The following is a 25,616-nucleotide window of genomic DNA, read 5'->3' on the forward strand; positions in this document are numbered from 1 at the left end:
CAAGTGAAGAAATTTGCCATGGCATATCACATTCCATAAGTATTTTGTTAATGCATAGTCACAAAAATTATTTTAAAATTCTGAAAGCAGATGCTGTTAACATGATAAATGTGTCATCTTGCCAAAAAAGACAAATATGACAGTTCTGGAACTTCCCTGTGTATAGTTCCAGCCTCTAATGTGATTACACTGGCACTCAGTTGGAAAAATAAACTTTTCTTCTAAGTTAAACATAGTATTACATCAAAAGAAAATCCTTTTATTGCTGAAGAGAAGCAGACCGCCTGGGAACTGGAAAATTTCAGAATTCAGTAAAGGAGGACTTTGACAAGGAAAAATAGAATACAAGAGTAATATACGCAGAAACATAAAAACAGGCTGTAAAAACTTCTACAGATGTGTAAAAAGAAGACTAGCAGGTTATTAGAGATAGGAAGAATGATGTTGGGAATAAGAAAATGGCAGAGGAGGAGTGAAAAAAGTTTGTAGAAATACAGGAGAATCAATAGCCTTAAGTAAATGTGGAACTGAAAGAAATTTTCATTAGTATAATAAAAAGTATTTAAGAAACGAATGGGACTGAAAGCCAATGAATCCCCAAGACTTTGCTGCAGACTCACAAGCCCTTGATGAAACCCCATCAATAGTGTTGAGTGCAGCTTTGAGGTTGCTATGGAGGGATTACAATAAAGCTGTTCTGGACTGATTCCAGGGATTGTGGGACTGACATATGAGGAGAGATTGGGTCAATTCAGGCTATATTCACTAGAGTTTAGAAAAATGAAAGGGTATTTCATAGAAACCTATAAAATTCTAATAAGACCTTGCTGTACTTCACCTGTGTAAATGCTGTCAAGGGCTGGAGAGGCTAGAACCAGGGGTCACAGCCTCAGGCTCTGGGGTATGTCATTGAGAACCGAGATCAGTTGGTGAACCTGTGGAATTTTGCACCACAGAAGGCAGTGGAAGCCAAGTCATTAAATATATTCAAAAACGAGGAATTCTAATACTGTTCAAGAACAGTGAATGCTGGAAAACTCAGCCAATCGGGCAACATCTGAGGAAAGAGAAATGGTCAATGTTTTGTGTCTGTGACCTTTTTAGAATAAAGGGAGTGGCTGTGATAGGATGAGTTGAAATTGCTGTCCCCATTAAGTCATTTTCTGGTTCTCTTTCCATAGAAGTTGCTGATCTTTTCCAGAATTTTCTGTTCTTATTTCAGAGTTCCAGCATTTGCAGTCTTATGTCTTTTGATTTTGAAGAATGAGGTAGATGTTATTGCTAAAGGGATCAAGGGATATCGGGAAAGGGTGGGAACGGTACATGGAAGTGGATGATCGATCACGATGATGAGTGGTGGTGAAGACCCAAGGGGTTGAATTTCTGCCTCCTACTCACATTGTCTATGTTTCAGTGACCTGCGTTCCATGGTTTTGAAAGAGTGGATTCACTGGTTGTCATTTTCCAAATTCATAGGTTCTAGAATAGTTCTCTCGGATTAGAAGTAGCAGATGGAACTCACTATTAAGAAAGGAGGACAACAGAAAATTAAGATAAGATTTCTTTATTAATCACGAAACAGACAGTGAAATGCATCTTCTTTTGCATAGTGTTCTGGGGGCAGCCTGCAAGTGTCGTCACGCTTCCAGCGCCAACATAGCATGCCCACAACTTCCTAAACCGTACGTCTTTTGGAATGTGGGAGGAAACCGGAGCATCCGGAGGAAATCCACACGGACACTGGGGGAACATATAAACTCCTTACAGACGGTGGCCGGAATTGAACCTAGGCCGCTGGCGCTGTAAAGCATTACTCTAACCGCTACGCTACCGTGCCAAAATTGGGAACTACAGACCATTTAACCTGTTGCTGAGCATATTTAAGACGCAAGGTTAGGTATTTGTAAATTAAAGGAATCAAGTGATCATTCATGATCTCATTGGATGATGGAGCAGATGCAAGGGGCTGAATAGCTGTCGGGGACTATACTTCTTACATTCAAGTGCTAAAACTAGTTGCTAGTGGATCCTAAAGGTTTTGGAAGTACAGTTGAAAAAAAACAAAAAGATGCAGGAGAAACTCAGCAGGTCAGGCAGCATCCGTGGAGAAAAGCAGATGACCAACATTACAGGACAGGACTTTTCTTCAGGACTAAAGATGGGAAAAGGGGAAGCCCAATATACGGGGGGGAACATAGCAGTGATGGGTGGACAAAATAGGGGAGGTGGGGTGGGCACAAGGTGGTCATAGGTAGATGCAGGTAAGAGATGGCGATAGGCAAATGCAGGGGAAGAGGGGAGAGCAGATCTACTAGGGGATGGGTCAAAGGTATGGAGGCAGGCAGCATAGGGGTGAGGGGACGAAAAAAGGAAGGAGAAAAGTGGTGAGGAGAAAAAAGAGAGAAGGCGAGGAAGGGAAGAAGAGGCAGAATAGGGGGTTGGTTTACTTAAAGTGGGAGAATTCGATGTTCATGGCATTAGGCTATAAAGTCCCAAGACACAAAATGAGGTGTTGTTCCTCCAGTTTGCGTTTGGACTTCTTCTGGCAGTGGAGGAGGCCAAGGACTGACATGTCAATGATGGGGTGGGGGGGGGAGTGGGGAGGGGAGTTAAAGTGACTGCCAACAGGGAGATGCAGGTTGCGGTTACAGATGGAGCGTAGGCGTTCTACAAAACAGTCATCTAGTCTGCATTTGATCTCGCCAATGTAGAGACACCTAGTTTGCATTTGGTCTCTTGGAAATATTGTTGTAATTTTATAAATGATTTAACATTAAATATTCTCTCAGGTGTTTGAATAGTGTGGATGCTAGCAAATTGAATATAATGACCAATGTAGGCAAATGCAAAAGTTCAGTGGCATTTCCACTGATGAGACTCCCACCAGCAACATCCTGGAGTCCCATTGACCAGAAACTTAACTTGACCAGTCGGATGACAATGGGAGCAGGTCAGCAGCGAGGTTACTCACGATTGTGACTGTCCTTTGATGAGCTGAAACATTTCCACCATCATAAGGCATAACTCAGGTGGACTGATCTTCATTTGGACAAGTGCAGTTCCAGTGGCTCTCAGGAGACTTAATGCCATCCAAGATGGAGTAGCTAGCTTGATTGGCGTCCCATCAACCACTCCCAGCATACGATGGCTGCCCTCTGTGTCATTTGCAACATGCACGGCAATTTCTTTGCCAAAGCTTTCTTGGCAGCACCACCCAAACCAGCAACTTCTGCTGCCAAGAGGGACATGGCGACAGGTGCATGGGAACACCATTGCCTGCAGATTTCCCTCCAAGCTGCATGAGGTCCTGATTTGGAAATGCACTGCAAGTTCTTTGTCTTGTAGTGCTTTGCCACTGCCCTGTAGTGTTGTGAGAGTGGCTTCAGCAGAGTGTGGCAGCTTGGAAAGTTGGCTCATCACCATCTTCTCAGGGGCAGTTTGGGATGGGCAGTAATGCTGGTCTCACCAACAATACCCAGATCTAAAAAATGGATGGATAAATAAATAATCAGAATTGTCATTTTCTTTGCATGAATAAAGCATTCCCATATCAGGTGACACACCTGGCAATGAAGTAACATAGAGTGGGAGTTGAAGTTCTAATCATTGTTCACCAACTCATGTTTTATTGCTCTAATACCAAAAAAAACCTCACATGCATCCACATGCAGTTTTGGGCTACTGTCACTAGATGGCGGGTTGAGTAATACTTTTCAGCTTTGTCTTCCAGCTCCAATCCACATTCCACCCCAGGGTAGAATTTTCCTTATAAGTATTGATTTTTAACCAGGCATTTTGGATAATGATTTCTGAATTCCAGTCTTTTAGATTTCTCAACAGCCATACTAAGAATCATATCCCTGGACCACCACTACCAGACTCTGCATCCCCACCACTCCACCTGGCCCAGTCCCTGCACTGTTCTTCTCACTATCTCTTGTATCACTGCAGCTATTCATTGTCTGTGACTGTATGCCAGTTTCTGTCGTTACCCACTGCTATCCTTGTCGCCATTTTCTGCTTCCAATTTTCACTGGCTTGCTGAAAATTAACAGCACCTGATTTAAATTCCACTGTGCAAAAAAAAATTGTAATAAATTTTGACAGCAAAAATGTTTGCTGTCTCCCACTTCTATAACTCTCTACCTTGTTGCTTTGTTTTTCTCTCTCTCGCTCTCATATTTCCCATTTCAGGGCAGCACAGTTGTGCAGCTGGTAGAGCTGCTGCCTCACAGCTCCAAAGACCCAGGTTGAATGCTGATAACCAGTGCTGTCTGTGTGTAGATTGCACATTCTCCATGGGCTTCCTGATTTCCTCCCACATCTCAAAAATATGAAAGTTGATAGTTTGGCCACTGTAAATTACCCCAAGTGTGAGTGGTAGAATCTGGGAGTGGGAGGGGGGTGGTCTGATAGAAATGTGGGAAGCCTAAAATGGGATTTTTGTAGGATTGGTGTAAATGGGTGCTTGATGGTCGGTGCAGACTTTGTGGGCTGAAGGGTCTGTTTTTTGTGCTGTATGACTACAGCTGCATGAATCTCCACAATATGAAATAGAAACAAGATAGACTGTACAGCCTCTTCTGCCTGCTTGATCACTTAGTAAGATCATGGCTGATCTTTTATTCAGTGCCACATTCTTGCACCAACGTCCCGTCCCTTGATTCCCTCAATATCAAACACTAATTTGAATATAGTTAGCAACTGAGCCTCCACTTCCTTGTTGGGTAGAGAATTTTGAAGATTCAGCACTGTCTGCGTAAGGAAGTTGTTTCTCTTCTGTCTTGAATGGCTGATCCCTTGTTTTGAGTATGTAACCCCTGGTTCTATACCCTTAAGGCAAGGGAAACATCAATCCTGCATCTTCCCTGTCAAGGTCCATAAGAACTTAGTGTAATTCATCTCTACCAACATTCATCTCTTCTGCAAACTCTCTCATCAGATACGCTTCTAAGTCTAAAGTAGTGAAGTGAAGCAAGGGAAGTAATATTAGGTGAAATTATGGTATAAGTTACCATTGGGAAAAGAACCTGAGGATATGTGGATGTGAAATAATGCTTCTAAGTTCACAAATCGTAAATGAGGAGTAGGATGTATACCTGTAGATGGGATTTGTGTCCACAGTGGTATTAAAGTGGCTTTGCTGAGGCCATACAAGTACAGTATTCAATTTTGACTTCCATATTACACAAGATTCTTTTTGGAAGAAATCTAGAAGAATATAAGGGTGATTCCGGAATGAGGAGGAATGCATAAATTAATGGTCACATTAATTACAACAGCATGTTCAGATGGGTACCTAAGCAGGCATTTCTATTCAACCCTACAACCTGTTCAAAAGGACCTAATTTCCAATGAAATGCTTTGGAACAACCTAGATCCTTGAAAGATGCTACAGCAATGTAACTGTTTCCTTCCTAATAAGAAGTAAAAGACAGCTCTAGAGTCATAGTAAAGAAAATAATGGCATAAACTGGAGGCCCCCACGTCATGACAGATTAATCTTGGGGTGCTAATGGGGTTGGCTGATGGAAGGATGGCATCAAGAACCAGTAGCCTTCTGCTCAAAACATTCACTTTCTTTTGTCTGTTATAGCAGCAAAGTAATCTGAAATCAAAATTTCACAGGTCCTGAGAGCAACTCAGGAGGGCTCAGTTTCATGCTTGTGAATGCAAGATAAGCAGCATGCATTCTTTCTTAAGTAGTGTGATCAACTTCAGAAGCAGGCAAGAAAGCTGCCGAGGCCAAGACATTGGGAACGGATACTGTATTAGTGATCGTAGGTGGAGGTATTCGAGTAGGATGGTTTTAAATGGGCTGAAGAGGTTTCTTTGCCTATGATTAATCTTCACCTTGTGGTTAATTAATGCCAAGTTGCTTACTTTCCTTAAAGACATTACCTCCATATGATTGGATGATAAAGATGTTTTCTGGTTGTCTAGGTAATAAATGTCACACCATGGGATGCACTGTGTAGAATCTAAGAGCATTTTATGTTTGAATGACACCCCAGAAATAAATTACCAAATAAATTTTTACACTGCTTTTTGTTGCTTTACAAAAGTAATGGATATGATGAACTGATTATCTATTCTTCATTTCATATTTTCCTACTCTTGAGGTGCCGAAATAGTTCTACGAAAGTTTGTTAACAGAATGATTGCATGAATGGGATTAATATTGGAATGTATAATTTAAAACCAGTTTGGAGCAAATTAAAGTGGTCATTTGTCCCATTTAATATAACCACATTTTGATGGATTTACTGATGCAAACTTTCAATATGATTTGCATAGCAAAGACACCTCACAAATTGAATTAAAAATCTTATTATCCTTTGAATTTAGTAACTAATACTCAGTAATGCCTTTTGTGAATTGCTCAGAAATGAAACCAATAGGACATAACTGAGTGTATTTCTCCACTACAGAATAGATGTAGCCTTCAATTATTTGTGTAGAATATGTACTTTAAGCTGACCACATTTGTGTTCACTTTGGGTGAAGTATGTGACTTAAGATTCCCTGGTTTATAGGGTTTTGTTAATTTTCTATGACATTGGCTTGCCACCAGTTAAATTTTAATGGTAATGTCTCTTTTAGTAAGATTTTGAAAAAATGTTTAAATATTAAAGTACAATTTTGAATTAATCAAACCCTAAATCTGCCATCCATTTGTGCCCTTTGATAGGTACCGCCAAATCCTGGAAAAAGCTTTGCAGCTCACAGGAGCTGAACAGCTGGAGGCTTTGAAGGCATTTGTCGAGGCTAGTGAGTATTGTTCTTAATATGCATTGTGTGCTACATCCAGAAAAGATTGTCCTTTTGTATGATGTGCATTTTTCTGTACTCTGATTTAAAAATAACTCTCCTCTCTTCCCTTCCTTGTTTGAGGTAGCATCTTCCACTATAGTTCAAACTAGCAGTCTTCTGGTCTTTATACCATTCAAAATACTTCCCCCCCCCCCCCCCCCCCCCCATTTCAAACCAACATTTATTTTATCATCCCCTCAGTTTTCACAACTATCTGGTTCCTACTAGCTATTTTCCTTATGATGAGTGTTTGTAATATGTAGGGTAAAATGTTATATTTAGTTTGAGGTTTGCAATTAGTGGATGAATAATCGTGGGCGGCATATTCCCTGATATTTTCTGTTAGTGCAGACATCTGTACTGGCAGGTTTTCCGTATCTGGAATGTGTCTGGATGGAGCAGATTGAACTCAGAGTCATAGAGAGGTACGGAATAAAAAAAAAGGCCCTTTGGCCCACCCAGTCCCTGCTGACCATTAACTACCTATTTTACACTAACTCAACACAAATCCCATTTTTTATTTGCCCCATATTTCCATCAACACCCCCCAGATTCTACCCCTTGGTTGCACACTAGGGGCAATTTACAGTGACCAGTTAACCTACCAACCCACACGTTGTTTGGATTTGGTGGGGGGGAAACTAGAGCACCTGGAGGAAACCCACACTGTCACAGAGAACATGCAGACGGCACACAGACGGCACCTTGGGTCAGGATTGAACCCAATTCTCCGATGTGGCCTGTTGTTGGCTCTATTAGCTGTGCCACTCTGTTGGATTTGTTTGACGGTTATGTGTCTACCACTAGAGTTTCTAATATCTGGAGCAATTGAGAGGTCATGACTATAATGCTTAATAAAAGGCATGAAAACTTGACACTCTTGGTTAATATCTGTTGACAGATGTGCTATGCAAGGCTATTTTAGCAAGCATGTATGGAATAAATTCAATTAGATTTTGTTTGTCTACATCTTTCAATAAAACTGCAGTAATATGAAGGTTGAGACAGCTACCATCCAGTGGAAAGTTGCATCAGAACCAAAAATTTGGAAAGGTTGGGAGTGAGAGTGCTGTATTTACTATAGGATATTAAGACTGAAATAGTTAAAATGCCCAGTGACTAATTAAGAGGATGAATTAAGACAATCTTGCAGCATTAAGCTATTGAAACAAAAGTCAGAACATGCTGGAAATCTGAAAAAAAAGAACAGAAACACTAGAAATATTGAGAAGATCAGGCAGCAAAAACATCTGTGCAATTTTTCCTGCTTCAGGATGTACTGTTACAATGGAACGAGATGCTGGTGGAACTGCAGTTGGGGTGTTGTGTTTAGTTCAGGTAGCCTAGCTGCAGAAGGGATGTCGTTAAGGTGGAGAAGATTGACAGGGATATGACTGGGACTGGAGGGCTTGAGTTGTAGGGAGAGACAGGATAGGCTGTGGCTGTTTTCCTGGAGTGTGGGAGGCTGAGGGGTGACCTTGTGGAGGTGTACAGAATTGTGGGGGGAATGGTCGCAGTCTTCTTCTCAGAGTAGGGGAGTTTAAGGCTGGAGTGCATAGGTTTAATGTCGGAGGGGAAAGATTTAAAGGGGACCCGAGCGGCAACTTTTTCCACATGGGATGGTTGGTTTCTGGGATGAGCTGCCAGGGGAAATGTTTAGAGAGATATAGGCCAAATGCAGCCAGAAGGGACGAGCTCAAGGAGGCATCTTGGTTGGCATGTATGAGTTGGGCCGAAGGGCCTGTTTTCAGGCTGTATAAATCTATGACTATATCCAGTCAGTATGTTAAATAAGCCCTGTGACACAGCTGATCTCTCATTAAATGATTTCGATTTTTGATCAAAAGCATTAAATTATATTGTATATGTATAATTGTAGAATAGATAATACTGAGAAGAATTTTTAAAACTGCTGTGAGCCCAAGATTGGCAAGTTAATTTGTTTGCAGGTAAATATAACTATGGTTCAATTGGTTTTAAGTGCTGAACTGAAACAGCGGTTGCCAGATTATGACTCAAAAGTGGGAAATATCCCAATATATAAACTTCTTTGTTGGTTGTGACATTTATGGGTCTTTGCTCTTTTGCTCAAGATTATTTTGGCTATTTAAAATTATTGATTGAGTCCATACTCATGCTAACCTTACCTTGAGATCTGAGTAAGCTTTTAACATACCTGGGAGAATGAGCAGCACATCTTGCATAGTAATTTATGAGCTGCAGGAATTTAACGTATGATTTTACAAGATTGCTCTCTTGTCTTCAGAAGCAGAAAGGTATTCACCATCAGATTATATTAAATCTAAACTATCAAGCCCCAGGTAACAGAATAACATGAATATTTATACATTTACAGTACAAAGACTAGTGTCCATGAGTATAAGAGCTAACCTTCAATAAAATAACTTTTATTTAGGCTTTTCTTTCTTTAACCTTTTCTGACTATGGAAACTAGTTAATCTAGCTCTATTTTCCAGTGGTGGTTCTAAGCAAGAAATTATATTATGTTAGTCCAATTAACAGGTCCATTTACTTGTATAAAGCAGTTGTTCTGAGGCACATCTCTTGCCTCACACCTTGTGCACAGATTTGAAAAATAATTGATTGTCATATTTAATTGAACAAATGACATTAATATATATTCATTGAAATGTCATTAAAGTATTTGTATCAGATTCAGGATTTGTTTTTTCTGCAGTTTATCTTGAGGATCTAATGGGACAAGCACCAAAACAAATCTAAACAAACAAAGCTCTAACAAGAGTGTAGTATTTTTAAGTGCTAACAGCCACCAACTTCTATTTGCAAAAAACTAATGAGAAGTATAAATGTCATAAACTTACCCAATGATCTGAAATATTTGCATTGGTAATCATGAATTATGTTTTCTGAAGAGATGAACACATCTGCATGTGGCAGTAAATTATTAGCATCATCTACTTATGGAAGGCATGTGATTCATTGTCCTTCTGTTTAAATACAGTGGTTAATGAAAACGTCAGTCTAGTGATTTCCCGGCAACTGCTGACTGACTTTTGCTCCCATCTACCGAATCTTCCTGATGGAACAGCCAAAGAAATTTATCACTTCACTTTGGAAAAGATCCAGCCTAGAGTTATTTCATTTGAAGAACAGGTAGGCCAGACAGTGAGAATATTTTTTAAATGCTAACAGAACAATAGTTTTAGTTTTAATTGTTCAAGTATTTAGCTGACATCTTTCATTTATTATTAAAGTGAAGAAAATGTTTGGCTATTCTGTGGTGGTGTAAGTGTACTACATTGTCATACACAGTAATGAGTGGATTTCTGTAATCTATGTTGCCCTGGGGGAAATGTGGAAATAGGAATATGAAGCAGGAGTTTACTTAAGGTGCATTTAGGAATTCTGATTACGTGTATTCAATTATTTATGTTTAATAATAAAAGCTGTAGGTATGAAGAACTTCAGACACAAAAAGGAATGACGATACTTCGCCCCTTCTGAGCCAGCTTAAGTCAGCTAGAAATTACACTTTAGGGCTTCAAGCTGATCAATCTTAAAAGTTAGGTTGCAAAACAGAATGGTATCTCTTTGGTCTTGCTTTTAATTATGCCTCTTTAAAAGTTCAATAGGGCAGATATCTATGATTTGTAGTCCAATGTCTATTGAGTTGTCCTTGAGGATTAAACGGAGTTCTCAATATATCATCTAAATGAGGTGCAAAACAAAAGCATATTTAATTGCCTAGTTATCAGTTTAAAATTTTATCTTGCTTTTCCTGTTTACTTTTGTTCATCAACTTAGAATCATAATTTGCACATTGTTGCAGGTTTGACTAGTAAATTGGGTGGGGCAAGAAAACCGCCAGTATGCTTATCAGAGTGGAGACAGTAAGCAACATTGCGGGGTTGTTTTTGAGGATACTGTGCAGCAGAGTGGAATGTTGTAGAACATAACTACATATGTGCATTTCTAGAGCACAGTCTAGTTCCCTACAGGCCACGTGTACTTGGATGAGTATAGTTTTGAGGGTTATATGTCAGCTTGACTGAGAATAACGTTTGTACAGCCCATAGAGTAGGCCCTCTGTTGTTTGTTTCACTTTTAAATAGTGCATGAGTATGAAATCTCCATGCGATGATATGGATTGGCCTGGGGGAAGGGGCAGGATAAATGGGCAGGAAAGTACAAATGCGTTCAGTGTGTGGTCATGGCTGTTGTGTTTATTTTTGCAGGTGGCTTCCATAAGACAGCATCTAGCCACCATCTATGAGAAGGAAGAAGACTGGAGAAATGCCGCTCAAGTTTTGGTGGGAATTCCATTGGAAACTGGACAGAAGTGCGTAATTGGATGCGACTTAATTCATTTTTGCAGTGTATCATGCAGCTTTTAACTATTTTAAACAAGGTGGTTCCTTTCAAAATTAATACCTGCAAACCATTACACAAATAACTTGTCATTTTTTCTGTAAAATAATGATGTTGATCATTTACAATCTTAGGAGTTTTTGCTGACTTTTCCATGGACCCCCTGTAATTTGTTTATTTGACACCTATGGGATAGTGACAATGTCACCATTGGCACATATGAATCATTGACCCAGGATACTGTTTGTTGTAAAAAGGTTACTGTTGTAAAAAGGTTACTGCTTTCCCAATTTTTACAACCTGCTTTTGCAGGGTATTTTGCTGTCTTGTCTGTCGTCTTCCATCAGCTACATAACAAACATTAACTCCTTCCACCGCCAACACAACATTTCTCTGGGAAGAGTGAGTACATAAAAGGTCTGCTCTTATCCATCTGTTAGTGAATCTATTCATGGGAAATTATGTGAAATTGGCTTGGTATGTTCTCTTAATTTTCCCTCCTATCTTTCTGAGAACGTATTGGCCTCATCTGGGTCTCTTTCCATAGCAACAAGGTTTGGTGGAATGGGGAAGAAGGTCTTCATCCATGATGTTCATGAGTATAATGGATGAGTATTTTAGTAGTCCTAATACATTAGCTTATGAATTTTGTTTTTGCAGTTATCCCTCTATATTACAAATGTTCTATTTGTGAATTTTTGCTGTAACATGATAGTCTCTTTAGGGTACATGTCCCTGATTTATGAGGCTTTTTTAAAATAAGAGCAATGCTTAATGTTAGGAATGATTCTTGAGCTCTGGTATGCAACCAGAATTTTTATATTGAAGCTAATAGAAAACACTGCTTCAATTTACAAGATTTTGTTTAACACAATGTTTTCCTAAAATATAACCCTCTTTATAAACTAGTGGATACCTTTATATTAGAAGAAATCGGAACAGTAAAATGTGTTGGACCCTTTAAAGCCTAAAATTTGCTGAACTTAGCTGAAAAGAAAATAATAAATATAAAATCTTCTTCTATCTTTAAATCCTTCACCTATGGCCATATTCGGGTTATATACAATTTTGGAAAAGTCCTTGTACATTAACATCTGGCTTTTTTGTCCAGGCAGTATAATGTGGACTATAAACTGGACACCTACCTGAAAATTGCTCGTTTGTATCTGGAAGATGATGATCCTGTTCAAGCAGAAGCTTACATTAACCGGGCATCTCTGCTTCAGAATGAATCAACCAATGAACAATTGCAGATACATTACAAGGTAGAATTCTGCTTCTGGAAAGGAGATGTTCATTGCATTACTGAAGACCAGTGAGAATATTTTCACTTTTTGAAGAGTTTAGCAATCCTAACTTGCCTAGGTAGTTTGTTTAGGTGATCTCCAATACCATTGCAAATAATTATGTGAGTTTAAGGTTCATGACAGGAGCAGTATGGATTAAATTTGCCCCAGAATTCCTGGGTTAGGGAGGAAGAAATTTAGCTGGGTTTCCCATTCCTTGTGATTCAAATATATTTTTGGATATCAAATTCATCTAGACTTTTCTCTTGCATATCAAACTAATGAGTAGTTCAAAGGCAGTTGCTGATTAAGATTACCAGTTAGATTCTTGAGTGAAGGACTGGTCCATGGTCACCACTAATGAAGTCTAGTTTGAGTCGATGTATTTAGGACAGAAATAGGGGGAAATACTGGAAGAAAGAATGAGAACAAAATAATCAGAACAAATGGGTGCAAACACAATCTACTTTCATTTGAGTGGAAAGCACACGCATGAAGCCATGAGAGAGTTAATATTTATTACGTAGCTATACTGATCAAGTGGACTGACTTATCCTGTGTGGCATTGAGCTCCTAGGGTGTGGTTGGCACTGACCCAATGAGACAGGTGGAAATTTATTCCATCTTGTTCTTAACTTGTGCCTTTTAAATGGTGTAAGAGTTTTGGAGAACTTCTGACCTGTTTTTATACCTGTAGTATATGACTAGTTCAAATAAGTTTCTGGTCAGTGGAGATGACAGTGGTTGTGCCGTTAAATGTCAAGAAGAACTCTTCTGTTAGAAGATGGTCATTGGGTGGCACAAATGGTGCTCACTACTTATCAGCTCAAGCCTGAATGATGTCCAGGTCTTGCTGCATGCAGAAAATGAATGCTTCATTATCCAAAAAATTGTGAATGGAACTGAACCTGGAAGTCATCAATGAACATCCCCAATTCTGATAACGAAGAAAAAGGAAGGTATATTGAAAAGCAAATTACTGCAGGTGTTGAAAAATCTCTTAAGAATGTCAATATTTATTTGTCCTCCATACCTTAAATTTTGTTTTGCCATTGTATCATTTCTTTGTGTTCAACTAATTGTCAAATTATAATCAATATACAAATTGTAATGCAGTAACCTGCCAAGGTTAATCTGACCTTTCATGTTTGCAAGTTCTACCATGAGGACAGACCTGGCGAGAACTTGGGGACGTCATTAGCAAGTGCCCTCCAAGTCGCACACCATCCCTACTTAGAAATATATTACCATTCCCTTATCACTGCTTACTCTGAATTCCAGAAAACTCTACCTGAGAATAGCTTCATCAGAAGGATTGCAATGACTTACTGTCAGCTTTTTGAGGGCAGTTAGTGTTGATAATGCCAGCCTTGCCAGTGATGCCCATGTCCTGCAAGTGAACAGAAAATTACATAATTTAGATGTATGTAAACCAAAGGAACAGCTTCTATAGACAAACAAATTAATGTCCCCATTTTTCACCTAGTTGCTTTAGAGCATCACAAAATGTAAATAGTTACATTTTCAGTAAAACTTTCTTCTATGTTTTTTTGTCTTCAGGTGTGCTATGCTCGTGTCCTCGATTACAGAAGGAAATTTATAGAAGCTGCCCAGCGATATAATGAGCTTTCGTATAAATCTATAGTTCATGAAACCGAGCGCCTAGAGGCATTAAAGCATGCACTACACTGCACCATTCTTGCATCAGCAGGTATTAATATTATTGCCCAATACTCCTAAGGATGTGGGTAGTTCTATTGTAATTGAGTATGATAAGCACCAAGTTTGCAGTCCTAAATTTTAATCAGCACACCTACAGTTGTGTTATTAGACCAGATTCCTACCTGTTAGTTTCCATCAAAGAATAAGTACACCAGAAAATAAAGTGGATTACAGAGTATTTCAAACATAAAGTTATACATTTTTAGTATCACTTTACTTTCCTTTTGATCCCTTTCTTGAAGTTTCTGATTTGAAAGTTCTCCTGAAACAGGAATACCAATATATTCTGGGCTGCATACACCTTCACAGTTGTCCCCTGTTCTCTGTCTTGTGAATCTACTGTATTGTGGGTTCAGGAGATCTGAAATAAGAGATTTTGATTTCCATGTGTCTGGCAATTACTAAAAGAACAATTAGCAGGCTCTAAAAACAAACATAAAAATATTGTAAGATGACTGCATTACATTATCATACCATCAACTCAGAAAGGAACAAAATATGGCTTTGCTAATTAATATTGCTTGGTTAATTGAATTATTCATACTGGAGCAATTTGTCTTGAAATGATGAAATGGTTGCTCTCAACTGTGATTGTTTTTTGAGTCATTAGTTATCTGAGATGAATGCATCAGATGAGCATGACTTTTCATGTTGTGAAATAATGCACTGTTACAGTTTTTATTGTTGAAAATGCACTGGTCTTGTTATTCATTAGGAGAAAATTTACCCCAAGAGTAGTGAGAACATGGAACACAATAGCATAGGGAGTGAATGAAGCAAACAATATAGATGCATTTAAGTGGAGGTTGGACAAGCATGTGAGGGAGAAGCAAATAGAGGGTAACACTGATAGGTTTACCTAGGGAAAGATACTTGTGGAGCATAAAAATTGGCATCCATCACTTGGGTCAAATGTTCTCTTTCTAAGCTTTGGAGTCAGGGCTCTTTTGGCCTTTTTTGCTTTTGTCTCTGTTGACAAATCTTTATTTTGGGCATATCTGAGTTGATCCAAAGCAAATGCTTGAATAGCTGTAGGGATTATTTTTACAAAGGGTAAATGTTGTAATGAGAACAATTTTGGAAATTGTATTCAAATAAAACTTAACAATTTGAGGCACTTAAACAAATAAACATGTCTGATGAGATTGCATCTTCTTTTCCACAAATCTATTGAAACCTCATTAGGGCAGAGAGGTCAAAGTGAATTGCGTGCAGAATTCAGGGCATGCAAGTGAATAACTTTTCTTACTTTAAAAAGTAATTTGAAAATGCAACAGTAAATTTATTCATGTAAACAAAGTCAAAGGTTTGGCAAGTAGGTTTTCTATCCTTCTGATTAAATTTTGTTTTATCGTTTGAAATATTAAGTGCTATTATAACAGTAAATGTATGATACAAATGATTAGGTATATGTTTACAATAAAAGTAATTGAAAACACAAGATTTTCCAAACAATAGAAAGGGGAAAGCACAATTTGCTCATCGGATGCAATAATGTGAAGAAATACTGCAATGCAACAAAAGTATTACATTTCACAGTGATTCTGTTGGTTGTGCTTTCCCTGCAGGACAGCAGCGTTCCCGTATGCTGGCAACCCTGTTTAAGGATGAACGCTGCCAGCAACTTGCAGCTTATGGCATTCTAGAGAAAATGTATCTGGATAGAATTATTCGAGGGAACCAGCTACAGGAGTTTGCTGCCATGCTGATGCCTCACCAGAAAGCAACGACTGCTGATGGTAAAGTCTTCACAGTCTGTTTTTGTCCTGAAGGTGTGTGTTTCACACCTTTTATTTTATAGTGTGTAGTAGAATGATTTGTGTTTGAACCCATTTTTGGTACTATAATATTTATAGTTAATGGACTGACTATTCATGGCTTAAGTGATAAGGCTGTGCTATCTTGAAGCACTCTGTTGCTGAATTCTACATTTAGCCGTATATGGAAGTTCAGTGGAGAATTTCATTCTGGTAGTGTGTCAGTAACTTGGCTCTGTCAAGTTACACATTGTTCTTTTTCATAAGTTGTATTATTGACCATCTGTTTCCTGGTAATGCAACTGAAATTGTTTTAATGCCTTTGAATGCAGCCTGTTTTAATTTTTTTAAACAAAGTCCACTGATTTATGATTTACATGAAAAATGGAAGGAATTGCAGAGTGATCCCCAGAGTAACAGCAAAACTCTCAACTCATTGTAATAAAAACTGATTACAACTTATAGTTGTTAACATTAATCCTAATTATTTTATTCCTCCTGAGGGTCTTACTTTTTTGACATTGTGGATTAAGCACCCTAAACTCAGCTGATCACCTTCACTCCGGTATATCTTTAGGTTAAGTAAAAAGAGAGATACTAATTTTGTTCTCTAGGCACTGAGACGCACTAAAAAAAAGGGCATCAATTTTTATTGTTTGGCGATGTTGAAATGATCTGGATAAGAATATATTTTAATTCACAGTGTTTCCTGGGTGAAGATAATGCAGAATGTAATGAAAAAATAATGGCATTCAATTCAAATTAGCTGAGCCTGCTAACACTTGTAGTACTTACAATTTCCTTTGGGTAAAGGGAAGAACCAACACAAGCAGAGTAGCCACAAGGTTCCGATGTCTAGCCTTCATGAAGCTGTACCCGATTTGGCATTGATCATCAATGAGTGAATAGTGCTAAAAGCAGCACCATCAAAGACTCCAGTGCAATCAAATAGAAGTAGACAGCAAATGAGTGTTGTAAATGTGCTAGGAGGGCCTGGGACAAATTTCATCCCTGAGTTTGTGTAGGCATCTGTGAAGAAGTACACTATACAAGAATGCTTTGAAAATGTGTTTTCATGCTGTGTGGCACTCTGGTTTACCAGTGCAATACTGGTACTTTATACATAAAGGGTTAACTTAGATTTGGAGAAACAAAATGTTGATTTTATTCTGGAGCATCAGGTGAGCTTTTCTCACATTATTCTCTTTTTTGATAACCTGGAAGGGGAAGTCTTCCAGCCCATCAAATCTATGCTGGCTCTCAAAGCAATCCCCTTCCTCTATTTATTTGTCTGCCCCCTATTCTCTCTCACATGCCCGCCAACTCCACTCTGATTTTCCTACCACCCAGCTACATTAAGGATAACTTGAAACACCTGCTGTGCCACCCTTGCTTGTAAAATGAGTGGAGTGGCATATATAAAAAAAATTACCATCTTCAAGCCACATGTATATTGGTTGGGATTATCTTGGTGTTGGCCTGCTTCCCTGGACTTGCCCCCTGCGATCTTGCCCATGCACACTTCTTCTGGATGTGATCATCTGAATGAGCTGACCTTCTGCCCTCACTTTTTGGGCAACTTGGAGCAGATTCCCACTTGGGTGACATATCCTGAAGTTCTGCCCCCATGAACACATCGACAGTTTGCTGGCTACAATAGTTAATGACGTGTAAAAACAAGCAGATAAATAAATTGAAAGCTCATTAAGATGAAGTATGTAATGCATCACAGGGTTGGTGACACCATTCAAATAATTAGGGTTGCTGTTCCTACACCACTCCTCCCTGGTGTAAAACTGAGGGCTAGATGCTAAGTGCAACCAGATTCTCACCAGGACATCAAACCTTCATTGCTGAACTCAGCGGTGAGCAACAGAGCTGATGTGTGAGTAGGTCTGCATCTGACCTTAAGGAAGTCTTGATCTTCCGTGTTTGTCTTTTCTGTGACGCTTCTTCCCAGTAGCAAAGTACAGAGCTTGTCATGCATGAAATTACAGGTAAATTCACAATTATTGCACTGTCAACAAGTTGAATCCCTATACCTTACCCTCTCTGGTGACTTAAAGGTTTAAAAACTTTTGGCCAGCAACGGTCAATCCTAAATATTTGTCAATGATCTTTTTCATTTGCTAAGTCATTATAAAAATCTATAATATTGTATTCATTGTAATGATGTTATGTTTCCTCCCTTGATACCAGGTTCCAGTATACTGGACAGGGCTGTCATTGAGCACAACCTGCTTTCTGCCAGTAAACTGTACAATAATATTACATTTGAAGAGCTTGGAGCTTTGCTAGAAATACCACCAGCCAAGGTAAGCTCTTAAAGTACTGAACTTTTTATCTCGTATTCATCTCAAGATGAAAATCTTGGGCAGACAGGCATCAAATCTTCTACTTAATGGAAGACAAATGTCTTCTGTGTATACTTTGGTATTAGTTCACTTTAATATAGGAAAAGCATTTTTAAGAACTGGAATTTACTTCTTGCTAAGAGCAACACTTTGGGTAAATTGTTTGAAATCACATTTTATTGTTTCCCCTACACAAAGCAATGAACTAGCATTGGGAGCTAGATGCTAAAAGAACATTTGACAGAATAAATGTACGTTTTGGCAACTTGCTCTTTTTCCTTTGGATTAGGACATTGTCCTTTCACCTCTCTACATTCTACTCTAACCTAAGTAAATGAAATAGAAAAATCTTTGATCCTCAGTAGTAATCAGCTTCCGTATGAGCATTAATGCATTCAAAACTATATAATAAGCATCATCAGTTAGCCTTGCTGTGAATTTTGAAAGTCTGGTATGAACTAAAAGTTTTTCATCATGTACATAGGAGGTATTTTTCTGAGCTTTGAATACTTTTTCAAGTGCAAGTTAGAAACTTTTCCTGCACAAATATGTCCTCTCCAGTGTCCACTGGGATAACAATGTAAACAATATTGGATCACCTAGCTGCTGTAATCTATAGATAATTACAAACCAAAAAGCATAAATTGCTTTGCTTTATGGATTTATTCTACAATAAAAGAGTTTATCCCCATTGACTCTTATTATTTGAAAATGCTTGATAAAATACTTTGTTTCTGACCTCAAGCAGATCTGCATTCACAAGCATAATTGGTATCTTGGGAGGAATATTTGGTGACTTTTTATGAATTAGGAAGTAGGAAATGTACATCCTTGGGACTGAGATTTCGTCTAATACTGAAAAGATTATGAACTTTGACGCACCTATTGATATCCTGTCAGAAATTTCTGATTACATTTTATTACATTTGCCAACACTGCCTTGAAAAAAGTTGTTAGAATCACATGAGTTATGGAGGACCAATGGTCACAATTTTAAATTAATGTAAAACCTTGGTGATGATTAGGTGGATCTTTTCCCCAGAATTCTCAAGTAAGCCCTTGGCTCAGGGGTGGTGAATCAGCAAGGAATTATATAGGGTTATTTCCTGTACTAATATTGATCACCCGGATCTGGGGTAGTGGGGCGTGAATGGAGATGAATTTCACAGATTCTTTCCTCCTGGTTTCAGATTTTCCATATTTTTCTCCCTCCCAAGAGATTTCAGGTTTGGGTGGGTGAGTAGTGTATATATTTGAAAATACTCAATGTACTGTAGTTGCATGTGACAGTCTGGATCTTTAATGGTCTTTCTTTGTTAATATATATTTTTGATACCATTGTCTTATAAACCGTTTTGGTAGTTTCCATTGACCCTTCATCCACACACTTTGGGGGGGAAAAAGAGAATTTCTTTGGCCTTTGTGTTAAAACAAAATTGTAAATATCTGTGCTGTACCCCTCTTGGCATACTGCAGAGAGGAAACCTTACCTTCTGTTGGATCCAGTTATTTTCGAATCTGCCGGTTCTTTCAGGAGTCCAAGAATGAGTTGAAAACAACTTGGTGCTTCACAAAGTTTTAATGGAAAAATGTTTAAAACGAAGAAACAGTCACAGAGCACGTGGCACTAGCTTTACTACTAGGAGATGAGCCGAGACAAAGGAACTAAAAGTGAGCTCTGGCCAAGAGAGAGAGATAAGCAAGAGAGTGATTTAACAAAAAAACACCTTTTATACATGAGATAAGAGGTACTCCTTAGATAAAAGTTTTATCTAAACAATTGTATTTGATTTGTATTTTGGATTTTTAGAAAAGTCCTATACAACACTATGCACATCCCCTACACTGCTCAGGGACTTTTTTGGCAGAACTTTTAAAAAAATAAGATTAATAATTAACTATTTCCTTGCAATTCCCTATGTTTAAGTGCAATGTGAGCTGTAGTATAATGAAGATTAAGGATGTGTGAAATCAAGATCAGAAATGGCACAGATCTCAAGGGGTTCTAGGAATAGTGGTGGGGGGTTGTTTATACACTAAGGTGGTGAGCCCATGCAGGTTTTGAACATAATGGTGTAAATTTTAAAAATTGTGAGTTTTCCAGACCAGAATAATTACGGGTTAGTTACTGATATATTTCTTCTAGGTGTTACTCTGTAATGTGTTCAGTGGTTTTGACTGTTGTTTCAAGTTGCAGAAGTCTTCACTGATGGATATGGCAAATGCTAAGAGCGTCTTGGTGTCTTCAGGAATTCTGAGCAAACCAGTTTCTCCCAGATGTGGGTGTATTGGTAGGCATTCCCTTGTAGTACTTGGATAAGTGAGCAGAGGGCACACAGAATATGACAAGCTGCTCAAGAAGGAAGGAGAGGAAGGGTTTCAGCAGGAGACCATTTCTGTCTTGAATGTTAGGGGAGCAACTGTGTGATACCTAGTGAGGCACGACATATGAAAATGGACAGTTCATTAATGACATCCTCATTGAAATCTGCCACCTCCAGCAGCCATAAATACAATCTAAAGTCAGCAGGAATTACACTTCATGAAACAACATTACATTTCAGATTCTTTGCCTGGAATACAGACAGTGAGCGTGAAGCTTCAATTTTACTGCATGTTTCCTTGATAGAGTGCCATTGAATGCACATTGCTTTATGGAACTTTATGTGACAGCTCTGCCCTGTACTATAACAGATACGAATCTATTCCCTTAGCATCCTGTTAACATAGAACAACATATCAAATATTGTGCGTGTCAGTACCAAGCATTCTTGGGTAATCATGCTAACTTTATTAGTCAGCAGACTGTTCCAAAATAAAGATATCTTATCTTATCTTATCTTATCTTACTAGATGACAATGGTGATGATGACGTACGATCCTAGTGTGTAAGCCACAAACACATGCAGACTATGATTTTTGGGCTTAGATACAAAGAGTGCAGGGATAGACTGCTGCCATTCTGAAAGGATACTTTTTTTTAACTACGATTGCTCTGGAGAAGTCCTACAGTGCTCAGTGGTGTCAGGGCTGTACTAGTACTACTCTTGCTGCTTGACTCTCTTTGAACTATCATTTGAATGTCATACCAGTAACTGCAAATTCAGTTCCAGAATCACCAAGGATCACAGTGCTATCACAGCAACCACTTGGCAATCAATTGATGCATGTTGTGTATTCTCTTGATGACTGTCTTCAGCTTACTTTTGTCTGAACTATATGATGGCTACAGATTTGTTGGTGGAGGAGAACAGATGGATTTCAATGACAACCTTGAGCAATTCTGCGCCTAACAGGCCAGGCTGTGACCTATACTATCATGTTATGGTTTACATCAGTTTAATCTGCTTGACTTGCAGGCTACAACCAGGGCCGAAAAGGGTCAGTGTGGGATGATATACGCCATCTTCCTGAGAGCGTTACTACTGCCACTCCTCACAATAAACCTATTGGAGGCCAGATTGAAGAGCTACTGTCATGTGTCACGAGCTCTTTTATAACACTGTAATGTGCACCTATAATGGAGCTGAATTCAGCATTCAGGACATTAGGTGACTGCTGCTTATCTTGCAGCGATGCCTGCCTTACAACATTACATCATTGGCAAGGTCTGCAAATATGCTATGATAGTTGGTCATGCCTTCCATTCTCTGTAAACCCTGTGACATTGGTGCACTCTGTGCTCCCTGATTTTTGAATTTGGTCTGTCTGACTGATTTTTCAATCCAACATGATTTCATATCCATCTGTTTTCTTTTATAATAGTCCACATTGAAGTCTTTTTCAGAATCTTCTGAAACAGAACTTCTTTGTAACATCAGCCTCCAGTATCAAAACTGGTGGCCATGATTTTGAAATCAAATAATGGTCTGCCACCTTTATTGCTACCTTATTAAGGTTTTTCATTCCTTGGCCACATTATTCATCCTGTGAAAATTCAGGGTGCATGCTCACACAGTATGTTACTTGTAAATCAGAAAATATTGTGGAACAACTGGGGATTGGGAAGTGAGAAGGATTAGTATGAAGATGCCACCACCTTCAGTTGATTCAGGTCCACTGCTGATCAACAATACTGTTCATCATCATCTCCTCCATGGATATTATAACATGAAGATGTACCTGCTTCCCTATTTCTTGCCACTTTAATCTGCAGAAGACCCAGAAGTGTCAATGTGTGTCATGTAATCTATTTGGATGATCTGCCTGCTGTGGTTGAATGACTGGCTCATTGCACATACTGCAAAGTGAGCTGCAGCAGTGCTATGTGTATGAGAAAGAGGTGAAGGGTATACATGTTGAAGGAAAGTTGATGCAGGGTAGAGGTAAGTGAAGCAGATGTGTCTGAGTTTGCTCATACATTTGGTAAGAATTTGTCATTTTGAAAGTGGATTCGCTGATCGTGATCAATCACATCGAATTATTGAACATCTTGCTTTGCTGCATTCAGTTCCTGGGCTTGGCTTCTATTACTGGCCCCATCAGCTAGCGTTATCAGCTGTCTTCTAAGCATACCTCTGGAAGGCATCCTGTCCTCCTGTGGATACAGGACTTCTCTGCCACACTTTCTCCTCCATCAAACTATCTAGTGCAGCATCTGGAGAACTTTGGAGCCTGGACCTTACCCTGTTGTACCATTCTTTATAGTTTCCCAGGTCAGGTTCAGTTGCAGAACTCACCTACCCCACCAGAATTGAAGAGGTACAGTATAGCTTTAACTAAGCTTCCCCATTTAATATATTGGCACCCAGTCAATCTAAGTGGGAAGTGTTGACTTTAAATTATTCAGAAGAGCAATGAGTAGGAAGTTGGTGTGCTGCCTGGAAATGAATCGTTAAGTTTTAGAATCAAATTGAATTAAATTCTGAAGGAATGAGACTCTGCACTAGTAAAAATTAATTTTCACTTGTAAAAGTTAAAATTATGACATCCCGTTTTTTTAAAAAAATCATATGATTGGATGAACCATAACGTTTTCTGATATATTTAGTGATAATCTATTTCATTGGTACCAAAAGTTCATAAATTCAGCAGTGAAATGGTTATACATATTCCACTGAAGAACGGGTGTACTGTAGCTTATGGAGAATTGGACTATGGCTTCAAACTTTACAATTTTAATGTATGTTTGTATGAAAGGCAGAAATTTCTGTTAGTTTGCTTTTTAATACAGTGAGCACTGTCATCACCATCATTTTTGCTAGAAAATCTGAGCCAATTTGCTCACATACACCACAAATACAGTGTCCTCAGACATTTGCTTAATGTTAATTTATTGACTGGTTAGCTTGTAATTAGCAAGTTTGCATTGTACTACTTTTAGTGCTGAAACAATCGTTTTAACCTTCGGTGCCAGGAGATGTTCCTGTGTTTGAAGCTACTTAATATTTCTGGATATCAAAAAAATATATACAACTGTCACTAGCTTTCTCCTTTCAGTCATCCAGAATCTTTGGAACTAGCCCAGGATCTTTGTGTACCTCTTGTACATTTTGTGTAATTTTTTTTATTAGCTTACATATGTATTTCATTTTTTTTACCACATTTGCTATTACTAGATTTTGTTTGCTCTTTGTGAAAAGGGATGTGAAGAATGTGTTTAATACAGCAAATGATTGGTAATGATTTTACCCATGCTATTTGTTAATTGACTATATTTGTCCATTTATCATATTAACATGGTGACATTTTCTAATGGAGCATTTCTACTTAATTATGACATTAATTCCAGACTGATAGAATGAAAAATCTGCACTCTGTTGACTATGAAGGCTATCCATGAAATAGATATGTACAGCCTCTTTCTGGTTCTGAAGCATGTCCAAGGCAGCAACAACACAATTAACTGTAATTCCAAACTGATTGGGACACATGTTTCAGGACGATGGAGACCGGAAATTTTCTAAGAGGATGCATTTCTAAGTCTGAGGCATAAAACAGGGCAGAATAAATTGGCCTTTCATCTGCAATTAAAGGATGTGGAAATGCGGAAGATTTGAAGTAAAATCAGGAATCACTAGAAGTACACAGCTTATGTGGTAGCATCAGTTAAAGGAAGTGTTTCAGTTCTATATACTTACACCAGTACAAGTCATTAACCTCTGTTTTCTCCTTGGAGATACTGACTGCTCTTCTCTCTTCTATCCAGTGCTTTTTTGCTCTTTAATCTGATTTGTATCTAAGAACATAATATCCTCTACTTATTGAAAATAGTCTGTTTGATTTCAGAAATGGATACAATACTTATCAATACAATACCAAATTATGTGCTCTGATTTAAATAAATGATTCTCAAATCTTGCACAGAGTGAAAATGAAATAACTTCCCCAATTGCAGGAAATTATTGTTTAAAAACATTTTGGGAAAAAGTTTTTAATGTGGATTGATTTGGTTACTCAACATGTAACCTAATGACAGGGTAGATTGAGACTCTGAACAAATAGAGAAAATAGAGTCTGTTGTCACAGAATGGGGAGATTTGAGTTTGTGGTGTTGTCTGTAAATTAGACCCCGGCCTTTCAGAAATGAAATGTTGAAACACTTTTAAATCCAAATGGTGGTAGAAGTTTGGAACTTTCTTTAGAAATTGAAATTGATGCTAATCAGTTGATCTTAAATCAAGATTGAAGTCTCTTAACCAAAGGTTTTAAAAGATATTATTGGGCAGAATGGGTATTTGGAGTTGTCACAAATAATCCATGATTTCATTGAATAGCAAAAGAATTGAATGGCTAAATAACTACTTGTTCCTATATTCCAATACTTAAGTCATTTGATTGGATAAATGGAGTATGAGAGTGACCAACATGAGCTTAAATTGCAGGTTTCATTTTGCAAAAAGCATCAGAATAACTTCTTACTGTGAAAGAATGTATGTTCCATGATGTATTTTTGTCCAATGTGAAACAATGAATGTATATAATACTTGACACATAGCATTCATTTCACACATTTTTTTGTACCTTTATGCATCTGAGGTATTGCTGAGTTTGTTTCAGAGTTAAAAAGGTAACTGCAAATCTAAGGGCAAAAATTAAAAGCAAGATATATACTGGTATATAGCTTTAACTTGCTGAATGAACTCACCAAGCTGGTGCTAAATATTTATGAAAAGCTTAAAAAAATTTACAACTTTATTTCTTGAGTTTAGTTTGACATTTATCCTTGATTATATGTAACCTGAAATTGTTTATGGTAGGAGATTGGCTTCATTACAAACATATTTATCTTTATCTAACTATTTAACAACATTTTTGTACATCTTAATATTTTGTTTTATGTAACAGCATTTTTTTAATTCATCATTTAAACATCTGGGCTTCTGCTAACAAGA

The 25,616-nt window shown here is 38.2% G+C and overlaps 1 protein-coding gene across 2 annotated transcripts in view; it reads left to right on the forward strand.

The window, feature by feature from the left end:
* Positions 1–25,616, forward strand: part of cops4 (COP9 constitutive photomorphogenic homolog subunit 4 (Arabidopsis)) — a 37,921-nt gene that overhangs the window by 6,246 nt on the left and 6,059 nt on the right. Inside the window, exons 2-8 of one of the 2 annotated variants that reach the window (XM_052039045.1) lie at positions 6,692–6,771; positions 9,797–9,948; positions 11,031–11,134; positions 12,275–12,428; positions 14,010–14,160; positions 15,740–15,943; positions 18,128–18,243. In XM_052039045.1, the coding sequence (XP_051895005.1) occupies positions 6,692–6,771; positions 9,797–9,948; positions 11,031–11,134; positions 12,275–12,428; positions 14,010–14,160; positions 15,740–15,943; positions 18,128–18,243 (961 nt within the window). The remainder of the gene's footprint in view (positions 1–6,691; positions 6,772–9,796; positions 9,949–11,030; positions 11,135–12,274; positions 12,429–14,009; positions 14,161–15,739; positions 15,944–18,127; positions 18,244–25,616) is intronic. The other variant, XM_052039054.1, reaches the window with a different exon arrangement.

Source organism: Pristis pectinata, chromosome 2 (genome assembly GCF_009764475.1).
Source record: "Pristis pectinata isolate sPriPec2 chromosome 2, sPriPec2.1.pri, whole genome shotgun sequence".
Lineage (NCBI taxonomy): Eukaryota > Metazoa > Chordata > Chondrichthyes > Rhinopristiformes > Pristidae > Pristis > Pristis pectinata.